General features: G+C 26.4%; 2 protein-coding genes across 6 annotated transcripts in view; one reads left to right on the top strand and one right to left on the bottom strand.

Moving 5' to 3' along the window:
• Positions 1-36: 36 nt before the first annotated feature.
• On the top strand, positions 37-2,805 carry LOC107998505 (putative histone-lysine N-methyltransferase 1). Its single transcript, XM_017057815.3, has 4 exons — positions 37-235; positions 363-505; positions 565-760; positions 1,013-2,805. The coding sequence occupies exons 1-4, from the start codon at positions 45-47 to the stop codon at positions 2,586-2,588; spliced, it is 2,106 nt and encodes a 701-aa protein (XP_016913304.1). The 5' UTR covers positions 37-44; the 3' UTR covers positions 2,589-2,805.
• A 1,627-nt stretch (positions 2,806-4,432) lies between these two features.
• The window catches only part of LOC107998496 (protein cycle), a 41,710-nt gene continuing 28,374 nt past the window's right edge, over positions 4,433-17,768 (bottom strand). For 4 of the 5 annotated variants that reach the window (XM_062081215.1, XM_062081216.1, XM_062081210.1 and 1 more), the window contains 10 exons: positions 11,397-11,489; positions 11,043-11,160; positions 8,414-8,596; positions 7,740-7,980; positions 7,392-7,530; positions 6,948-7,066; positions 6,768-6,850; positions 6,521-6,675; positions 6,047-6,194; positions 4,433-5,345 (listed from right to left, as the gene is read on the bottom strand). In XM_062081215.1, the coding sequence (XP_061937199.1) occupies positions 5,134-5,345; positions 6,047-6,194; positions 6,521-6,675; positions 6,768-6,850; positions 6,948-7,066; positions 7,392-7,530; positions 7,740-7,980; positions 8,414-8,596; positions 11,043-11,160; positions 11,397-11,489 (1,491 nt within the window). In that variant the 3' untranslated portion in view covers positions 4,433-5,133. Of the gene's footprint in view, positions 5,443-6,008; positions 6,195-6,520; positions 6,676-6,767; positions 6,851-6,947; positions 7,067-7,391; positions 7,531-7,739; positions 7,981-8,413; positions 8,597-11,042; positions 11,161-11,396; positions 11,490-17,768 lie in introns of all 5 variants that reach the window. The other variant, XM_062081214.1, reaches the window with a different exon arrangement.

Raw genomic sequence — 17,768 nt, 5'->3', positions numbered from 1 at the left:
TTTACGCGGGAGTGTAATTCATTTTCATTTTTTAATGAATAAACATGAAATTTAAAGCATATACAGGAATTACGTGGTCCATTTTGGAACTTACAGGTCTTTTGGAAGATGAAGATTGTTGTGTGTATTTTGAAAAATTTACAAAACATTTTGGTTTACATCCATTCCATTTAACAAATATAAATGCTGCTTTGAATGAAATTTTAAGTTCGAATTTAAATTCCTATGATACTGAGTACGTATAATTTTCATGAAATATATTCTTCACTAGAAATCCAATAATACAACTTTAAATAAAATGTAAAAAGCTAACAAATATATGGTTATGTTTATATATAATATATAGGTTATGTTTATTGCAGTTTAAAGGGATTTTTGTTAGCTTATAAAAATCCTAAATTGTTAACACCATTGGGAGAAATATTTTATGATTCATGTTTCATTCATGTTGATATTGAAGCAGATTTTTATATATTTAGACCTAAGCTTGGGTGTACATTGAAAGGTAATATATTTGTTATAATGAAGTTTCTAAATGTTTGCTTATCAATAGATTATTTGTAGGAATAGTGAATAAAAAGGGATTGGATCATGTTGGGATACTTGTACATAAAGCATTTAATGTGTCAATTCCAAAATCAGATAATGAAGAAAATTGGCCAGGTGATAATCTTGAAATAGGCCAAGAAGTGAGATTTCAAGTAACACTTCTTGATTTTACAAGTAAATTACCATTTATTCGTGGAGTTTTAAATTCAGAGTAAGTATATTTAATAATAATATTTAAAAATTAATTTTAATTAATTAATAATTAATTTATTAATTTATTAATTTTAATAATTTATTAATTTTAATAATTAATAATTATTTAATAATAATATTTAAAAATTAATTTTAAAGTTTTTTAAAATAATGTTACTATTTATTCAAGAAGAGATCATCTTTATAATATTTTTCATTGTTTTCTATATAATGATTAAATTTTATAATAAATTTTTTACTATTATTTCAGTGATTATTTACATGGATGTCGATTAATGCATAAAAACATTAATAATAAATCATCTACTGAAAATATTATTCAAAATGAAATTTCAGTTAATAATGTTTCAGAAACAAATACTAAACATACAAAGAATACATATTTTACATCTGAGTCTGATAAAAATTCTTCTGATGAAAATATATCACAAATAAAGAAAGAAATTGTTCAACAAAAAAAATCAAAGAAAAACTATGAACAAGAAGAGTCAATTAAATATTGTGAAAAAAAGAAAAAAAGTAAAAAAAATGATAAAAAAATTAAAGAAATCAATGAATCTATATCTAAATTGGAAACTATACATGATTATACAAATGATTTTCATTCAAATGAAATACTCGAAAATAAATCTAATATAAAAATAAAATCTGAGAAAAGAAAAAACTTAGATGATATTGATACTTCTTTAGATGATTTCAGTACAAATAAATATGTAAGAAATTCAATAAGTCCAAATAAAAAAAGTTCAAAGAAAATTAAGTTGGAAGAATCTAATGATATATATGCACATGATATAAATGATGAAGACTCTTCAAGGAAACAACATAAGAAACATAAAAATACTTCAAAAGTGAATGCTTTTGAAAATAAAACAGACAAAGAAATTAAAATAGAAGAATTAAATGATACATACATACATGAAGTAAATGATGATATAAATGATTCTTCAAAAACACAACAAAAGAAACATAAACATTTTCTAACATTAAATGCTTTTGAAAATGAAATGGACAAAAAAATTAAAGTGGAAAAATTAGACGACACATATATGTATGAAGTAAATGATATAAGAGACTCTCCAAAAAAACAACATAAGAAACATAAAAATGTTTTTAAAAATGAATTAGAAAAAGAAATTAAAATAGAAAAATTAAATGACTCAAATATTCATGAAGTAAATGATAATGTGATGAAAAATTCTCCAAAAAAACAACGTAAAAAAAATAAACATTCTTTAAATTTGGAAACTTCTGAAAATGAAATAGATAGAAATGTTAAACTGGAAGAATGGAATAACACTGATTTACATGAAATAAATAATAGTACAGAAAACTTTTTAAAGAAACATAGAAAGAATAAACGTTCTATAAAGATGGAAATATCTGATAATGAAACAGATAAAAAAATTAAATTAGAAGAACTGAATAATACATATATATATGATGTAAATGATGATATAAAAGAATCTCCAAAGAAACAGCATAAAAAGCATAAACATTCTATAAAATTGGAATCCTTTGAAAAAGAAATTAAGATGGAAGAATTAAATAATACATATGTATATAAAGTACATGATGATATAGAAAGTTCTCCAAAAAAACAACATAGAAAACATAAACATTCTCCAAAATTGGATAGTTTTGAAAATGAAATCGATAAAGAAATTAAGATAGAAAAATTAAACAATACATATATACACGAAGTAAATGATAATATGGAAGATTCTCCAATAAAACATAAGAAGCATAAACATTCTATAAAATTAGAATCTTTTGAAAATGAAATAAAGATAGATAAAGAAATCAAAGTGGAAGAATCAAGATAAAAAAGAAAATAACTATTAAAATTATTGATATATTTTTAACTTGCTATTTTCATATTTTTAATGTATATAAATGAAATATTTTCTTTTATGATTCATCTGACAAAAATAATTGTAAATAGCTTGAAATAAATGTAAACTAGACATTTTTATTCAAAATTTATATTTTATTTTGTGAGTGAATTGATTAAAACATATAAAAAAATTATTGATGGCAAAACTGTTTTAAATTTTTTAATTTTCTCACTCATATGTCAATAAGTTTTTGTAAAAGCAGTAATTTGTTTATTTCGGAAGATTTACAATGAAAAATTTTATATAAAAACAATTACAATCTTTAAGCATTTTTTCTACACTACACTTAGTAGTGTGATCAAATAATTTTTTATATAGTAACATTTATTTTTTAAAGTACCATTTATAGTATATATATATATATACTATTATCACTATTATACACGCTTTATGTACATTATTTTTATATAACATTATATAACTCATGATTTTTATTCGATCGATTCACTTAATTGCATCGTAAAATAATTTCATCAGTTTTATTATATTCTTTTCTCTCCATTTTACAACAAAAATATAAGAAATAGTACGATTATTTATGAGAAAAAATTATATCGATATGAAATTTTGTTTATAGAAAATGTAAACTTAATTTTCAAAATAAAAAATTCTTTTGGTATTTATTATAATAAATGTCAAATTGAATATTGAATTTTCATTCGATTTTATCGTGCTTGTAAATAGTAAAAGAAAATGACATTTTTAAAAATTTTAATGAAAAAAATGTCAGTATTATCATAAAACACTATTTTACATCAAAAATATGTTCATTACGTTCATGGATTTTTAATCATCATTATATTTTATTTAATTGTTATAAAAACATTTCCTAAAAACAATATATTTGTGACATATAAAGAAATATGAAGAATTGTTTATCTCGTGATAAACATTGTTTACAATTTGTGAAATATTCGATATTGTTTTATGGTTTCTTATAATTTAATTAGGTACGCTATATATCGTATATCACGTGTTCTGTAAGAATACATATTTACAGGCAACAATAATTTGTCGCTAAATAACGAACAGGAACTTCGATCTCCTCACTCTTGATTCGTTCCTCGATATATTTGCCGGAAACTATTTAATAAAACACTTTTTACGATGCGGTCGATAATTGTAAAATGATCCGTTGATTTGCATCTAGTGACAAAACATTTATATAGATTACTGTGAAAAAGATCTCGAATACATATATGTACAGTTAACCTAAATCCTCGCCTTACGAAACGGACAGTGTGCAATGAATATACTATATACATATAAATATTTATGTAATTATTTCTTTGAAGCAATTATCGGTGTATGGTATTCGTTCTTTTCTAAATATCTTCGAAACTATGTGAAATATTTATTTTTTTCAAATAAATATTTATGATAATTTCATTGCAGATTTCATTACAGTTATTTTATTTTTTTTTTCATAGATGTATAAAAAATAATTGAAAATAATTTCATCATTTATGAATTTTGAAAAAATGTTATGGAATTTATTTATACAGAAAATTTGATTATTAAGGTGTTATAAAATAAATTAATTTTGCAATAATTATTTTCATAGTCTCGATGAAATCTAGAATTACCGAGTGATTTTGTGTATTTTTTTTTTTTTATTGAAGATGAAAAATAGGCGGAAGTAGATTGATACATTACAATAAAATACAAATTGAGGTAGGAGACCTAATATTATCGCGCGAAACTCTTGAGCGAAAATTCGAAATTGACATTTCTAAATAACTATTTAATTAATAATAAATCAGACTAAGATATTATGATAAAAATTAATTTATTACAATATTTAAATCGTATTTAATTTTGTACAAAAACGTAAAACAGCATACGTTTAATTACAAATTATGAAAGGAAATCATTTAACGATCCGATATTGACTGATATTAAAAAAATATTGATTTCATTTTCAGAGGGAATTATAATTCTATTTACGAATTATTCTGAATTATCATTATTATTTATGATGCTTCATCTCTCATCGACTGCTACCAAAAAATAATTTTGGATCAGTCTCAATTTATATATTTTCTATAAAAATGAACATAGATGTTCATTTCAATTTACGTATGTATATATTAATCATTCTGTACGTTTGATATTTCATTTTTGATCACAGAAATGATATGTCTATAAAACTAAAATGTTCAACGATTTATGTATTCCTTAAAGCAGCACCATCTCAGCACCAAGAATATTTCAACTGCTTCGAAACAAATGAAAAACGATTCATGGTGACGTTCGTGCACTACTTTCCATTAAATTGGAATATAGACACAATTGAAGATTGATCAAGTACTCAAGCACAATGAGAACAAAAACAAGAAAAATCGAAAGAACGTCAACTTGGTCCACACACTTGATACTATTATGTACACACACACTTCTAACTTCCATATAGGCATAAGTTATTTTCGACACTTGAAATTTCAGTTCACACGAATAGAGGGATTAAAATGTACTATGGAAGCGGCCAAGGTAAGCCAGAAAAGTCCACAGGACCACCTAAACCTGCATCTGCCTCTAGAAGGCTCATTATCACTGCCATTGCTGCCTCGTCGTTACCATCAGATGGCACTGGGTTTGGCGATTCGTTAATCGTGGTACCACCAATCATATCCATCACATCCTTAGTTAAAAAAGTAGTTTCGTGTCCTTCGTCTGGTGACGCTCCTAAAAGGGGGTGGATGTTATGTTATACGCAACGATCAATTCAAAAATGTCCGCGCGGTGTTGCTGTGAACGTTATTATTAGAACTATAACGTTATGCTAAAAAGAGAAAAAAAGGAAAATAGAATTGTATTGCGGGCTTGATTGCTGGATGTTCGAACCTTTGAAAAATTATCGAAGTTGATCATATTGCTATTTATATGGACCATTTATTTAAAAAGTGCTGTAAGTCTATTCTTTTTGTATTTAAGAGATATTTAAGGGTTAGTTGTTTTAATTTTTTTCAAAAATATTAAAATGATTTTATATAAATTATTCATTTTTTTCAATTTTTTTCTAGGACCTACATCATTTTCATAATGAACAGTCCACGTAATGAGATGTTTTGAGATGAGTTATATATAAAAGAGAAAAAAAAAGAAATAAAATTTGTATTACAATGAAATTAATTTACTTTCATAAAGACATTATAAATATTATTATCTATCTTGAGATTAATTCGAATTAAATATCTGAGCCATCAGAACGAACTTCCTTCGCCCAATTTCGTTCAAAGAAAACTGTAGTTTCGCGTTTGAAATCGATCTATCAAGCGAAAGCTTGATCATCTTTTTTCTCTGAGCGACCTAATCTTTTTTGGTAAATCCGGCAATCACACTACACACCAAGAAAACGACTCCTTAGAGACAGTAATAGCTATGACCTTGGTCGTTCGCGATGCTGTTCAGCTGCAAGTTGTTTGCAATGTGGTTGTACGTTGGTGTAGGATTACTGCTGCTGTTGTTGCTGCCTCTGGTTGACTGTGCCACATCCTGCACCCTCTCCGGCGATGCAGTTGTAGTGATTTGTGACTTGTAAGGGGAAAAAGTACAAATTAAACAGAAAACTATCATCGATGGTTTAATCTGGCCTTCAATGTCCGATTAAAATACTTATTCAATTTCCTTTGATCAATTGATACGATTTATATACTCGAACATTCATGATGATAAAAATACGTAACGTTCGATCTTAATAATCTAAGGGACATTGAAATGATTATTGAAATGATATAAAAATGGTATATTGATATTAAACGCGGTAAAGATCATTGAAATTAAAAATATAATAAATTGTTTGTTTCATATCTCAAAGGGAATCAAGAATTTTTAACTGGAATTTCCATGGTTATAACTACCTCTGTATTTAATAAAGCAGATTCCGGTCCAGGACTGCTACCGGAAGAAGAATCCTCACCGCGTCTTTGAAGATCCAGAACTTCCTCAGCTATTTGTCGTCCAATTTTACTTACCTCTACGTGACTCGAGATCAATCTTTCTAATCCGCCATTACCTACGATTATTTTTCGACGCGTGAAACGAAACGAGTTTAACCAAGTCAAATATAATTACGCAAATTACACCAAGCATGTATTTTACACTCACTTTGTGCAAAGTAGTCGTAATTGCCTTGAACACTGGAATCCTCAGATCTGTTCCCACTACTTGTGATCGATCGGGAGTCATTGCTGAACACACAATCATTTTCATTAAAAGATATCATTTTATATATTTGTGTTCGATATAGAGATGTTGATTAAAAGAGAAAATATCATCGATACTTACGAAGTGACAGAGTTCTTAGCTATTAGGTACTCGATATCTTTGGTCCATGGATTTCTGAAAGATTTCCACTCGGATTGAAGCTTGACAAAGCTTGCACCTTTAGTCCTAAACCTGTATATCTGTACAGAAATTTGTTCCATGAAATTTCTACGTATTAAATAGAAATTTTGAATCATTATTCGATTGAAAATCTACTTTAATATACAAATATGATATCTAACAATTTTAAAGATTACAACTACATATTAAATATACTTTCTCGTTCAAAATTGGAAACATTTTCAGAAAACGCAAGGATAAACAATTCAACGGTTCAAAATAAATTGAAAATGCATGTACAGTGGAGACAACATTGACTCAATTAATAGAATAGCGGGAATTAAAATTTAAAATGATGATCATTATCATTGCAAAAGAGTGTCGATGAGTAACATGGTAACTTACCTGTGTGCTGACACTCTCGGATGCTTGAAGAGCAGCTTTATGAGATTCCGCCAAATGAGGGATGTCATCGTGGTGGTAATATTCGTACATGCTCGTTCCAAGTAGCTCTTGTGGCAGGAAACCTAACACTAACGTAGCCCTGTAAATACTTTTTACTTGTCATCAAGATTTATTTAAATTTATTATCATTATTATTGTTACGTAATTTCAACAGGAAGAATATTTAAACAAATATTTGTCGTTGCTGTTCCAGTCCACTATTTTAATATTTTCTTTTTAAAAACGAGAGAGAGATATTGAAAATTGTATAAATGAATAAATAATTAAGAAAGTGATTAGAATATTAACCTTTGGTCGACGAAGAGGAATTTACCGTCCATCGCATGTCTCGAAACGAACTTGATGGATCTCAAACGAGGCTTCTTAGGCAAAGATGTCGGAATTGTGGACTGTAACCGACCAACTGCTACCAAACACGATAAATTGCAAGCCTCCCCGTCTCCGTCACCCTCGTGTTCTTCGAGGTCGATTTTTGCGGGCGCCCACGACTTCAAATACCCAGTACATTGAATCACACAGTACTTCCAGTCTGCAAAAATATTGAATAATCAGTTATCAGTTTGATAAAATCAAATGCATAAGCTTGTTTAAAATTGTGCAAGGTTGTACCATCCAGGAGATTGAATTTTTTTAATATTCTTTCAAGATTAATAACTGGAATAATCATTTTCAAATATCTATTTTCAGATATATCTTAACACACTGCAACATTTTACACGTATGAAACGATTCTCTTTAACCTCTCTTTGAAATAGCGTCCGCCATTCATCTTTGACGAGCGAACCGGAAAATATTCGAGCAGAAGATCTCGAGCCTCGCGTTAAATATTGAATGCGTTCTACGATTCAGAACAGTATCAACATGAATTTCCATCAGAGGTATTCTTTTCATAAATTTTACTCGCCCTTAAAGATGGAGCAAGTTCGAATTTGTCGCTTTAAATTTTATTTTAAAACACTTGCCAACGTTTTGTTGCTTCTTTCGTCGATGACATCCGCTCGCCGACTCGGATTCCTCCTTCACTTGCAATTCGCCGCAACGTATCCCTTCGACCTTCCGCTTCATTCTGCAGAAGAAAGATCTCCGCGCGCCAGGGCACAACCTCGATACACCTTGGGGCACGTCCGTTTTTACAGGCAACATTGCTGTAACAGCAACACACTTTGACGTATTTAACGTATCATTATTCCTGCAATTATATTCGTTTTAATGCAAATTTCGTTCCTCTGAAAATTATTTAGACGGTTCTATGGAATAATAAATCGTAAATAATATTCTAGTAAGATTAAGTAATACTTTAACATTTTATATTTATAAGAAAATGTTCTCGTTCTCGTTTCTTACTCCTGCCTGCGTTCGTACAGGTATCGATGCGTGCCAATATCAAAAAGTTTTTCGCATAATTTCCTGGAAGAGAAATGCACGCGTGCATGGCGCGTATCGCATATTTGCTGTCAAATCGGCCTTGAATGGATGATGGAAGGAGTGTAAAAGGCGGCTCGAAGACAGGCACGCACTAATTCCGATATTTTATCCTTTTTATAAAATTTCTCGGATCGATTTATGAATGGATGTAAATTAACATTGAAATTGTAACAAATATTTAGCCAATAAATTTAGCCGTTTTATTTTTCAATTAAAATTAATGAAATTGCTAAAAGAGATAAAATTAGTTTCAAGTCAATTTATGGTATGAACACTTTTCCAAGCGTGATTAATATTATGGGTTAACGCTTCGATTATCGTTCATTTCAATTTTTCATTCAAAGAAGTAATCCTTGCCTTAATCAAATTCGTATAATTCGTTTTAAATAATTACGAATGAATCGTAAATGCAAATAAGTAAAATAATCTTGTTTAAAAAATCTTGTTAGACAAGGCGATAAATTATATTTAATTCCCTCGTTTTGCATAGAAATTTCTTTGATTCGTTCATTCGAGTAAATTTATATTACGCTTAAAATAATAAATCTTTCATAAAAAGTGAATCGTAAAAAAAAAAAAAAAAAAGAAAAAAGAAACGAATTTAAATAAATCACACGTTATGGACATCAAAGAAATAAATATTTAACCAAGTTTAGTATTCAAACATGTCTTTTTTTAAATTACAAATATATATATATATATAAACATTTTACAGATATGCAATGGACATATTTTTCATTTATCTGGTGGAAGTTTGTTAAGCATTAATCGCGTTATGCAACCGCTTTTTCTCTTATTTTTACCCAGAAACAACAAACGACAGATAAGCTAGCAACGAGCAAACGTACCAAAGTTCTCGATTAACATCGCGTTAAAATAAAACGACTACCGTAATTTGAATGAAAGCGTAGGCATAAAATTATTTACGATAATTTATTCTTAGCCGAAAGCAAAGCCGTTGCAAGCAGAGATTACGATGTTACGAAACGAACGTATATATAACTTCAACCAGTCGGTTCGTTCGAAAAATCTCACAATATCAACTTTAACATTTCACCTGAAACTGCAATTCTCATTTATTTATGCTTTACAGAATCGCTGGCCGATGATTCACATCCATGTTAAGCACGGATCTATTGCTCAAGACGCTTCTGTAACTTGGACTCCATTTGAAAATCTCAACCTTAACATTTCTGCAAGACTCGCAGAAGAATAATACGACGATATATCCTTACTTCTTACCCATCAATAATCCGGACCTAATCATTTCACAACGGGGATACATCCATAATTTTAGCCAATTACTCTATTTGAAACATCAGAATGGATGGTCGGCATTAAGTAATATGTCGTTTCGAATACAAATCTCGCAATTACCGCCATTCTTATGTGCACACCTCTTATCGTTACAATGGCGCTTCGACGTTTGATCAATCGGCCATCAGAAGTGTCAGCGCTCGTTTTCCTGGCTCCGATCCTCTGCTTTATTAATTCCGACGCAACAAGTGTCGATGATTAACGACACGCAGGACTTAATCGTAGTAGCGTAACATCTTGGAGATCCACGCATAATGAGCATTGTCTTCCTCCTCTTGGCACGAGCCTCTTTCATAATGACATTAATTTGAAAATGTTCAGACATCGTTCTGATTTATTTCAGGCAAGGTAAAGGTATGTAAGAAGGAATTGTTTTGAATGAATCTCCCACGATTATAATTGCAAAATGTATCGTTAATAAGATCGTTATAAGTAATAATTTTCACTAGGAGTAAATATATCTTATGTGTAATTTATAAGTTAAAGTTTGACTGAAAATTAGGGAGATCTTTTCGTTTATTCGGATTTCTCTCTTGTATATTTATTTTCATTGATTTATCTCAAGTTCTGGATGAATAAATAACAGATAGTTTTCTGAAAGGATATACGCATTTTCAGGGAAAAATATAGGTCGCTGAACCATTAAATCAGTCCATTCATAATTTAACCATTCATGTTTAATTTCTATTTAAACTTTATGGCCACCTCAAGTGTTTATAACTCGACAACCGATTGAGATATCAAGATGAATCAAAAGTGACTTTAATGGCATGGTTTTCTTTGTCGTTTTTTGAATGACTTTTAAAGTACATAATGTTATGTATAATGCTGTGTAATATTGGTACGTACTTTTGGCATCTATTAACCGTTCACGTGGACTAAGATCCGAAGAGGACAACTGTTCCTTTACCTTGGCTACATCTTTTGGATGCAGGATATCGAACCAACTTTGACCCAACAGGTCACCCTGTACAGATATAAAAATTGTGTAATTTTAAAATATATAAAAAGTATATAATTTTTTGATCAGAAAAGAAACCAAATATAATTCGTGTAAAAATGATATAAAATAATTGAATATATCAAATTCATTTTAAGGAAATTATCTATATTTTATCAGTTGTTATATTATTTTTGTTTTTTAGATTTTTGAAATGAAAATCTTACCCTATTTTATTATGAAAGTAAGCAGAGATTGGATACCTGAGAATAGTTGAGTGTCTGTAAAACAGACTCGGATACGTAAAGGATTCTTCCACGATCACAGCCCACCACGAAGACAAAACCCTCCGCAGCCTGAAACGAGAGAAGAAGATCTTCGATTATGTAACTTAGATTAAATGTTAATTACAATTGTGCAATAAGAAAACCGAGGAAAATCGATTTACATTGTTATTGACAACGGTTCGATTATATTTTAATTTTTTGGGACTTGAAGAAATTCAAATAACAAATAACAAATGGTTTTAATATTTTATTTAATATTAAGTTTTAATATTTTATTACTTTTTTCTAATTTCATTCTTTATAAAAAATATTTGCTTAAAATATTTGTTTAAAGGTTGAAAAAAACATTAATAAATTATTAACAAATATTAATTCGATATAAATTGATAAATAAAAATTTTAATAAAATATATTTTTTTTATTTGAAAGAAAATAATAATAATCTTTCTTGTTATCACAAAATATAAAGCTTTATTGAAATTTTATCAAAAAGTTTTATTAAAAATCGAATTATATTTAAATAAATGGAAAATATTTAAACTTTATTAATTTGATATAAATTGATAAATAAAAATTTTAATAAAATATATTTTTTTATTTGAAATAAAATAATAATTCTTTCTTGTTATCACAAAATATAAAGCTTTATTGAAATTTTATCAAAAAGTTTTATTAAAAATCGAATTATATTTAAATAAATGGAAAATTTATTAATTTAAACTTTATTAATTCGATATAAATTGATAAATAAAAATTTTAATAAAATATATTTTTTTTATTTGAAATAAAATAATAATTCTTTCTTGTTATCACAAAATATAAAGCTTTATTGAAATTTTATCAAAAAGTTTTATTGAAAATCGAATTATATTTAAATAAATGGAAAATTTATTAATTTAAACTTTATTAATTCGATATAAATTGATAAATAAAAATTTTAATAAAATATATTTTTTTTATTTGAAATAAAATAATAATTCTTTCTTGTTATCACAAAATATAAAGCTTTATTGAAATTTTATCAAAAAGTTTTATTAAAAATCGAATTATATTTAAATAAATGGAAAATTTATTAATTTAAACTTTATTAATTCGATATAAATTGATAAATAAAAATTTTAATAAAATATATTTTTTTTATTTGAAATAAAATAATAATTCTTTCTTGTTATCACAAAATATAAAGCTTTATTGAAATTTTATCAAAAGTTTTATTGAAAATCGAATTATATTTAAATAAATAGAAAATTTATTAATTTAAACTTTATTAATTCGATATAAATTGATAAATAAAAATTTTAATAAAATATATTTTTTTTATTTGAAATAAAATAATAATTCTTTCTTGTTATCACAAAATATAAAGCTTTATTGAAATTTTATCGAAAAGTTTTATTGAAAATCGAATTATATTTAAATAAATGGAAAATATTTAAACTTTAAAATATTAAATAGAATATTTTAATACAGATATAAAACGAAAATTAATATCTATAGAAATGTAAATATTTTAAATCTTAAGACTTTTGAGTAAAAATATAAATATAAGGTTTTTTTGAAACTTTATTAAAAAATTACATTAGCCAAATAACAAATAACAATCAAATATAAAATATTTAAAGTTTAAAATAAAACTTGGAATATTTTAATATCGACATAAATCGAAAATTAATATTATAGAAATTATAAATCTAATTTTAATTAATAAAAATGTAATAATAATTATATTTATCGTTGCAATAAATTGTAAAATTCTTTAATTAATAGTAAACATTAAAAAATTTCTCAAATTATTGATCGCAGTATCGAAAAAATCATTTTTAAGGTAATCGATAAAGATCGGGCGGCGTCGTTAAATTTCGTAACCGTACCGCAGGTATAAATATAAGGCAGAGCACAGCGAGCAGGTCATTCGTTTCCGAACTAATCTATCGATCGATATTATAATTTTGAATAATTTTAGATAAAATAGGGAACATTTTTTTTAAACAATATTCGATTAACATTTAATATATTTGTTTATTTAATTATTTATTCATTTATTAATTCGTCTGTTTAATTTATTATTTTATCATTATTTTTTCATTTTTAATTATTTATTTACATTTTTATTTATTTCCAATTTCTTCTTTTTTTATTTCTCCATTTTTTAATTCTATTATTTCCTTATTTATACGTTCATTTTTAATTTATTTTTTTATTTCGTTATTCACATACTTTATCGTTTATTTTTCACATTTATTTATGTCTTCGTTTTTTATTTTTTTTATTTTTTAATTTATTTTATTATTTCCTTATTTATTTACTTTATCGTTTATTCTTCGTATTTATTTATGTCTTCGTTTATTTTTATTTTATTTTTTAATTTATTTCGTTATTCACATACTTCAACGTTTACTTTTCATATTTATTTATGCCTTCGTTTATTTTTATTTTATTTTTTAAATTTATTTCGTTATTCGTTTACTTTATCGTTTATTTTTCACATTTATTTATGTCTTCGTTTATTTTTATTTTATTTTTTTAATTTATTTCGTTATTTACTTTATCGTTTATTCTTCACATTTATTTATGTCTTCGTTTTTTATTTTCTTGATTTTTTAATTTATTTTATTATTTCTTTATTTATTTACATTTATTTATGCCTTCGTTTATTTTTATTTTATTTTTTTAACTTATTTCGTTATTCACATACTTCATCGTTTATTTTTCACATTTATTTATGTCTTCGTTTATTTTTATTTTATTTTTTTAATTTATTTCGTTATTCGCATACTTCATCCTTTATTTTTCACATTTATTTATGCCTTCGTTTTTTACTTTTTTTATTTTTTAATTTATTTTATTATTTCATTATTTATTTACTTTATCGTTTATTTTTTATATTTATTTATGTCTTCGTTTATTTTTATTTTATTTTTTTAATTTATTTCGTTATTCATTTACTTTATCGTTTATTCTTCATATTTATTTATGCCTTCGTTTTTTATTTTTTTTATTTTTTAATTTATTTTATTATTTCTTTATTTCTTTACTTTATCGTTTATTCTTCGTATTTATTTATGTCTTCATTTATTTTTATTTTATTTTTTTAATTTATTTCATTATTCATTTACTTCATCGTTTATTCTTCATATTTATGTCTTCGTTTATTTTTATTTTATTTTTTAATTTATTCCCTCATTCATTTATTTTATCGTTTATCCTTCATATTTATTTATGTCTTCGTTTATTTTTATTTTATTTTTTTAATTTATTTCGTTATTCATTTACTTTTCACATTTATTTCTGTCTTTTATTTTTATTTTTTAATTTATTTCCTTACTTCCTTATTTACTTTATTTACTTTATCATTTACTTACTCGTATATTTATTTATATTTTTTCTTATTTTTATATTTATTAATTCATTTATTGATGATTAATAATCTTAGAACAATATTTTTTTTTAACAAATGCTCCATAGAAAAAAAAGTAAAATTCTTTCGAAATTATATATTTTCCCATCCCTCTCCATTAATACAATTTTATTTTCAGCAAATTTTTATGACCGCGTGCAATGCGGTTAATAGAGTCAGTGTTTGCTTCGTGAAAGTTTTTTTAAATCCCTAAACGGATAACGCGAAATTAGAATCAGTGCTTCTTTCAAGATATCAAGATCAATCATCCATCATTCGAACAGGTAACTACCTTCTATTCAAATTCTTCTTCCATTAGATATAGATTTTAAAAGCTTCAAGTCTTCTTTATTAAAAATGTTAATTTTTACTACTATTGTATATCACTGTAACATTATTATAATTATTATAATTTATTTATCTTTATTTAGTTTTATTTATTTTTATAATTTATTTAACTTTTAATGGGTCTCGTTCGCGTAGTCACCTCCTCGTGGTGAGACCTGGTAATCGGTATCGAATTTTTCGTTGGATTAATCTTTGAAAAATTTCCTGCGCGAAAATTTTCCAAAGATAAATCTTTTTTAAAATTCGATACCGAGCCAAGAACTACGCAGTACCCGCAATCCGGTCCAGACTCCTCCAAATTTCCCTTGGGAGATTTTTTGGTCGTCTGGACTGGACTGCAGGTACCACTTTATTAGACCCCCCCGCGGGGGCATCGTGGGATCGTCGTGGGATGCGTTTTAATTTTAAGTATAGATTATAAGATAGATTATAAGATAGTTTAAGTTTATCGCAAATTCGAACAAAAATACACTCTTTATAACTTAAAGCGAAGAATAAAAGTTTCAATTTTTTTTTTTTTAACTTTAAAATAAATCTCGATTCGTTTTCATTATTTATTCATCTCCACTTTTGCGAATTGCTCGTTTATTTCTTATTTCTTTTTCATCGTTCCTTGTCTCTTACGAGTTAGTTGTTTCCTCTCTTCCATTAAGTCACCGTCAACCACGTGTCGCGCAACAATGGCGGAAATCGTTGGACGGGTGCTCTACTTCCGGTGGCCAATCGAAGGTCCGCGCTCTGTTCGATTGGCAACTTGGAGTGCTCGATCAGAGTTAGGCCTGGTGGTCGAACGTGTCTTTGTAATTCGATTCTGGTGGTCTAGAGTTTAAAACTCTATGCTCCTTCCCGTGTCGTTGGGAGGCGTTCGGTTGTTAGGTCGCCGTCGTAACCTTCTATTGACGACTGGCAAGTATCATCTGTCTGACGTGATTTTGTGAGTCCATTGATGTAAGTCGTGATGCGAGGGAGACAGTGATTCGTTCGTTTTTTTTTTTATTTCTTCTTCATTTTTATCGATCGTGTTTTACGTTTCTTCTTCGATGTTCTTGCGTTTGTTTGCTTCATTTTTAAATACTGGGATTCCCTTTCATCGAGCATTGCAATTTTAATAAATAAGAAATAAATAAATGATTAGTTATAATTGTATTTTCTTCGCTTTAAGTTGTATGAGAGTATTTTTGTTACGATGTTATAGATTTAAGATTTAATATTAAGATGTAAATTAAGTAAGCGAGCGACGAATGTAAAAAACTTTTGTAAAGATTATTGTAAAAATAATTGTACGTTAATTTATTTATTTTGTTTCAGATTTGTTTAATTTTTACATGTTATTTTTTTCTTGTTTTGTATATATCTTTTAATTTAATTGATATTTGTCATTTATACTTTGTATGTTTAATTTATATTTTATGTGTTTTATATGTTTTATTTGCTTCTAATTGTTTTATATGTTTTTAATTAATTTATATAATTAATTTTATTGTTTTGTTTTTATTATTTAGGTTTAGGTAGGTCTCGATGCGTAGTCACCTCCTCGTTGGTGAGACCTGGTAATTGGCATCGTTTTCCAAAATTTTCCTTTTCAAAATTTTCTTTTAAAAAGAGTATGAATGAAAAATATTTTATTAAAAAGATTCAATAATTTTTGCTAGTAATTTTTTTTTGAAAAGGATGCCAAGCTAAGAACTACGCTTTAATTCATTTTTCTCTGTTTCAGGTTTCCCTAATTTAATGAATTTTTGTATTTTCTTTTTTTTTATTATTGCATATTTATTTAATATGTTATAATTATATATTTTATTTAATTTCTATTTTAAATTCTTTTATTATGCTTTTAATTCTCTTCAATTTGATTAATTTTTATGTTAAATTAATTTTTGTATTTAATTCTTATTATATTTTTCAGAAATGGACCTTCGTATAATTTCAATATATAGGAAACTATAATTAATGTTATATAATTAATATTATATATGTATAACAATGTTTTGATTTTCGCGCGGTTAAGTAAATAGGTTCGCATTGTTTTAACCAATCAGAAAGCTTGTAAGAAAATCTCTAGCGCGTGGCGTCATACTTTTGCCGAAAATCATCGAGAGAAGACGTATTACCGGTGCGAGTGATCTCAATTACGCAGTAAGTACTTAATTCTATTTATTCTTACTTTATTGTGGAATTTGTACGCTATATTAAACATTGTGACAACAAAATTATTTAATCTTTCGAGTTTCTTTGTGTTTCTTCCTTCGATCCACTACTTGATTGTTGAGGTTACCGGTATTACTCGTATTGCGTATATTATGAGTTTTTCAATCAAGATTTCAAATGGTTATTGTTTTATTTTAACATAATTTTAATTATATACATTTATTTTTCGGTTTTGTATTTTTATTTGTGCAAATTATAATTCGATTGTATCGAAGGAATAATGCTGTATGTATAGCATGCACGTGTCATGATGATTTATAGCTGATAATTTTCCCGTATATTAGGTAATAACATTTTATTTCTTTTCGTAAAAATAGACGTATTTCGGATAGATTTCTTTTATCTTTTTCTTCGTATTGAAAAATGAATGTACAATAGTTGGTCGTAATATATTT

This window comes from Apis cerana, linkage group LG11 (genome assembly GCF_029169275.1).
Source record: "Apis cerana isolate GH-2021 linkage group LG11, AcerK_1.0, whole genome shotgun sequence".
Taxonomy (NCBI): domain Eukaryota; kingdom Metazoa; phylum Arthropoda; class Insecta; order Hymenoptera; family Apidae; genus Apis; species Apis cerana.
This window is presented reverse-complemented; position numbering and strand designations above follow the sequence as displayed.

Excerpts from the sequence above, each read along its gene's own strand:
- LOC107998505 (XM_017057815.3), top strand. The coding sequence starts at position 45 with ATGAAATTTAAAGCATATACAGGAATTACGTGGTCCATTTTGGAACTT. Across the intron at positions 506-564 it reads GCTTGGGTGTACATTGAAAG|GAATAGTGAATAAAAAGGGA; the intron begins GTAATATATTTG and ends GATTATTTGTAG. Across the intron at positions 761-1,012 it reads CGTGGAGTTTTAAATTCAGA|TGATTATTTACATGGATGTC; the intron begins GTAAGTATATTT and ends CTATTATTTCAG.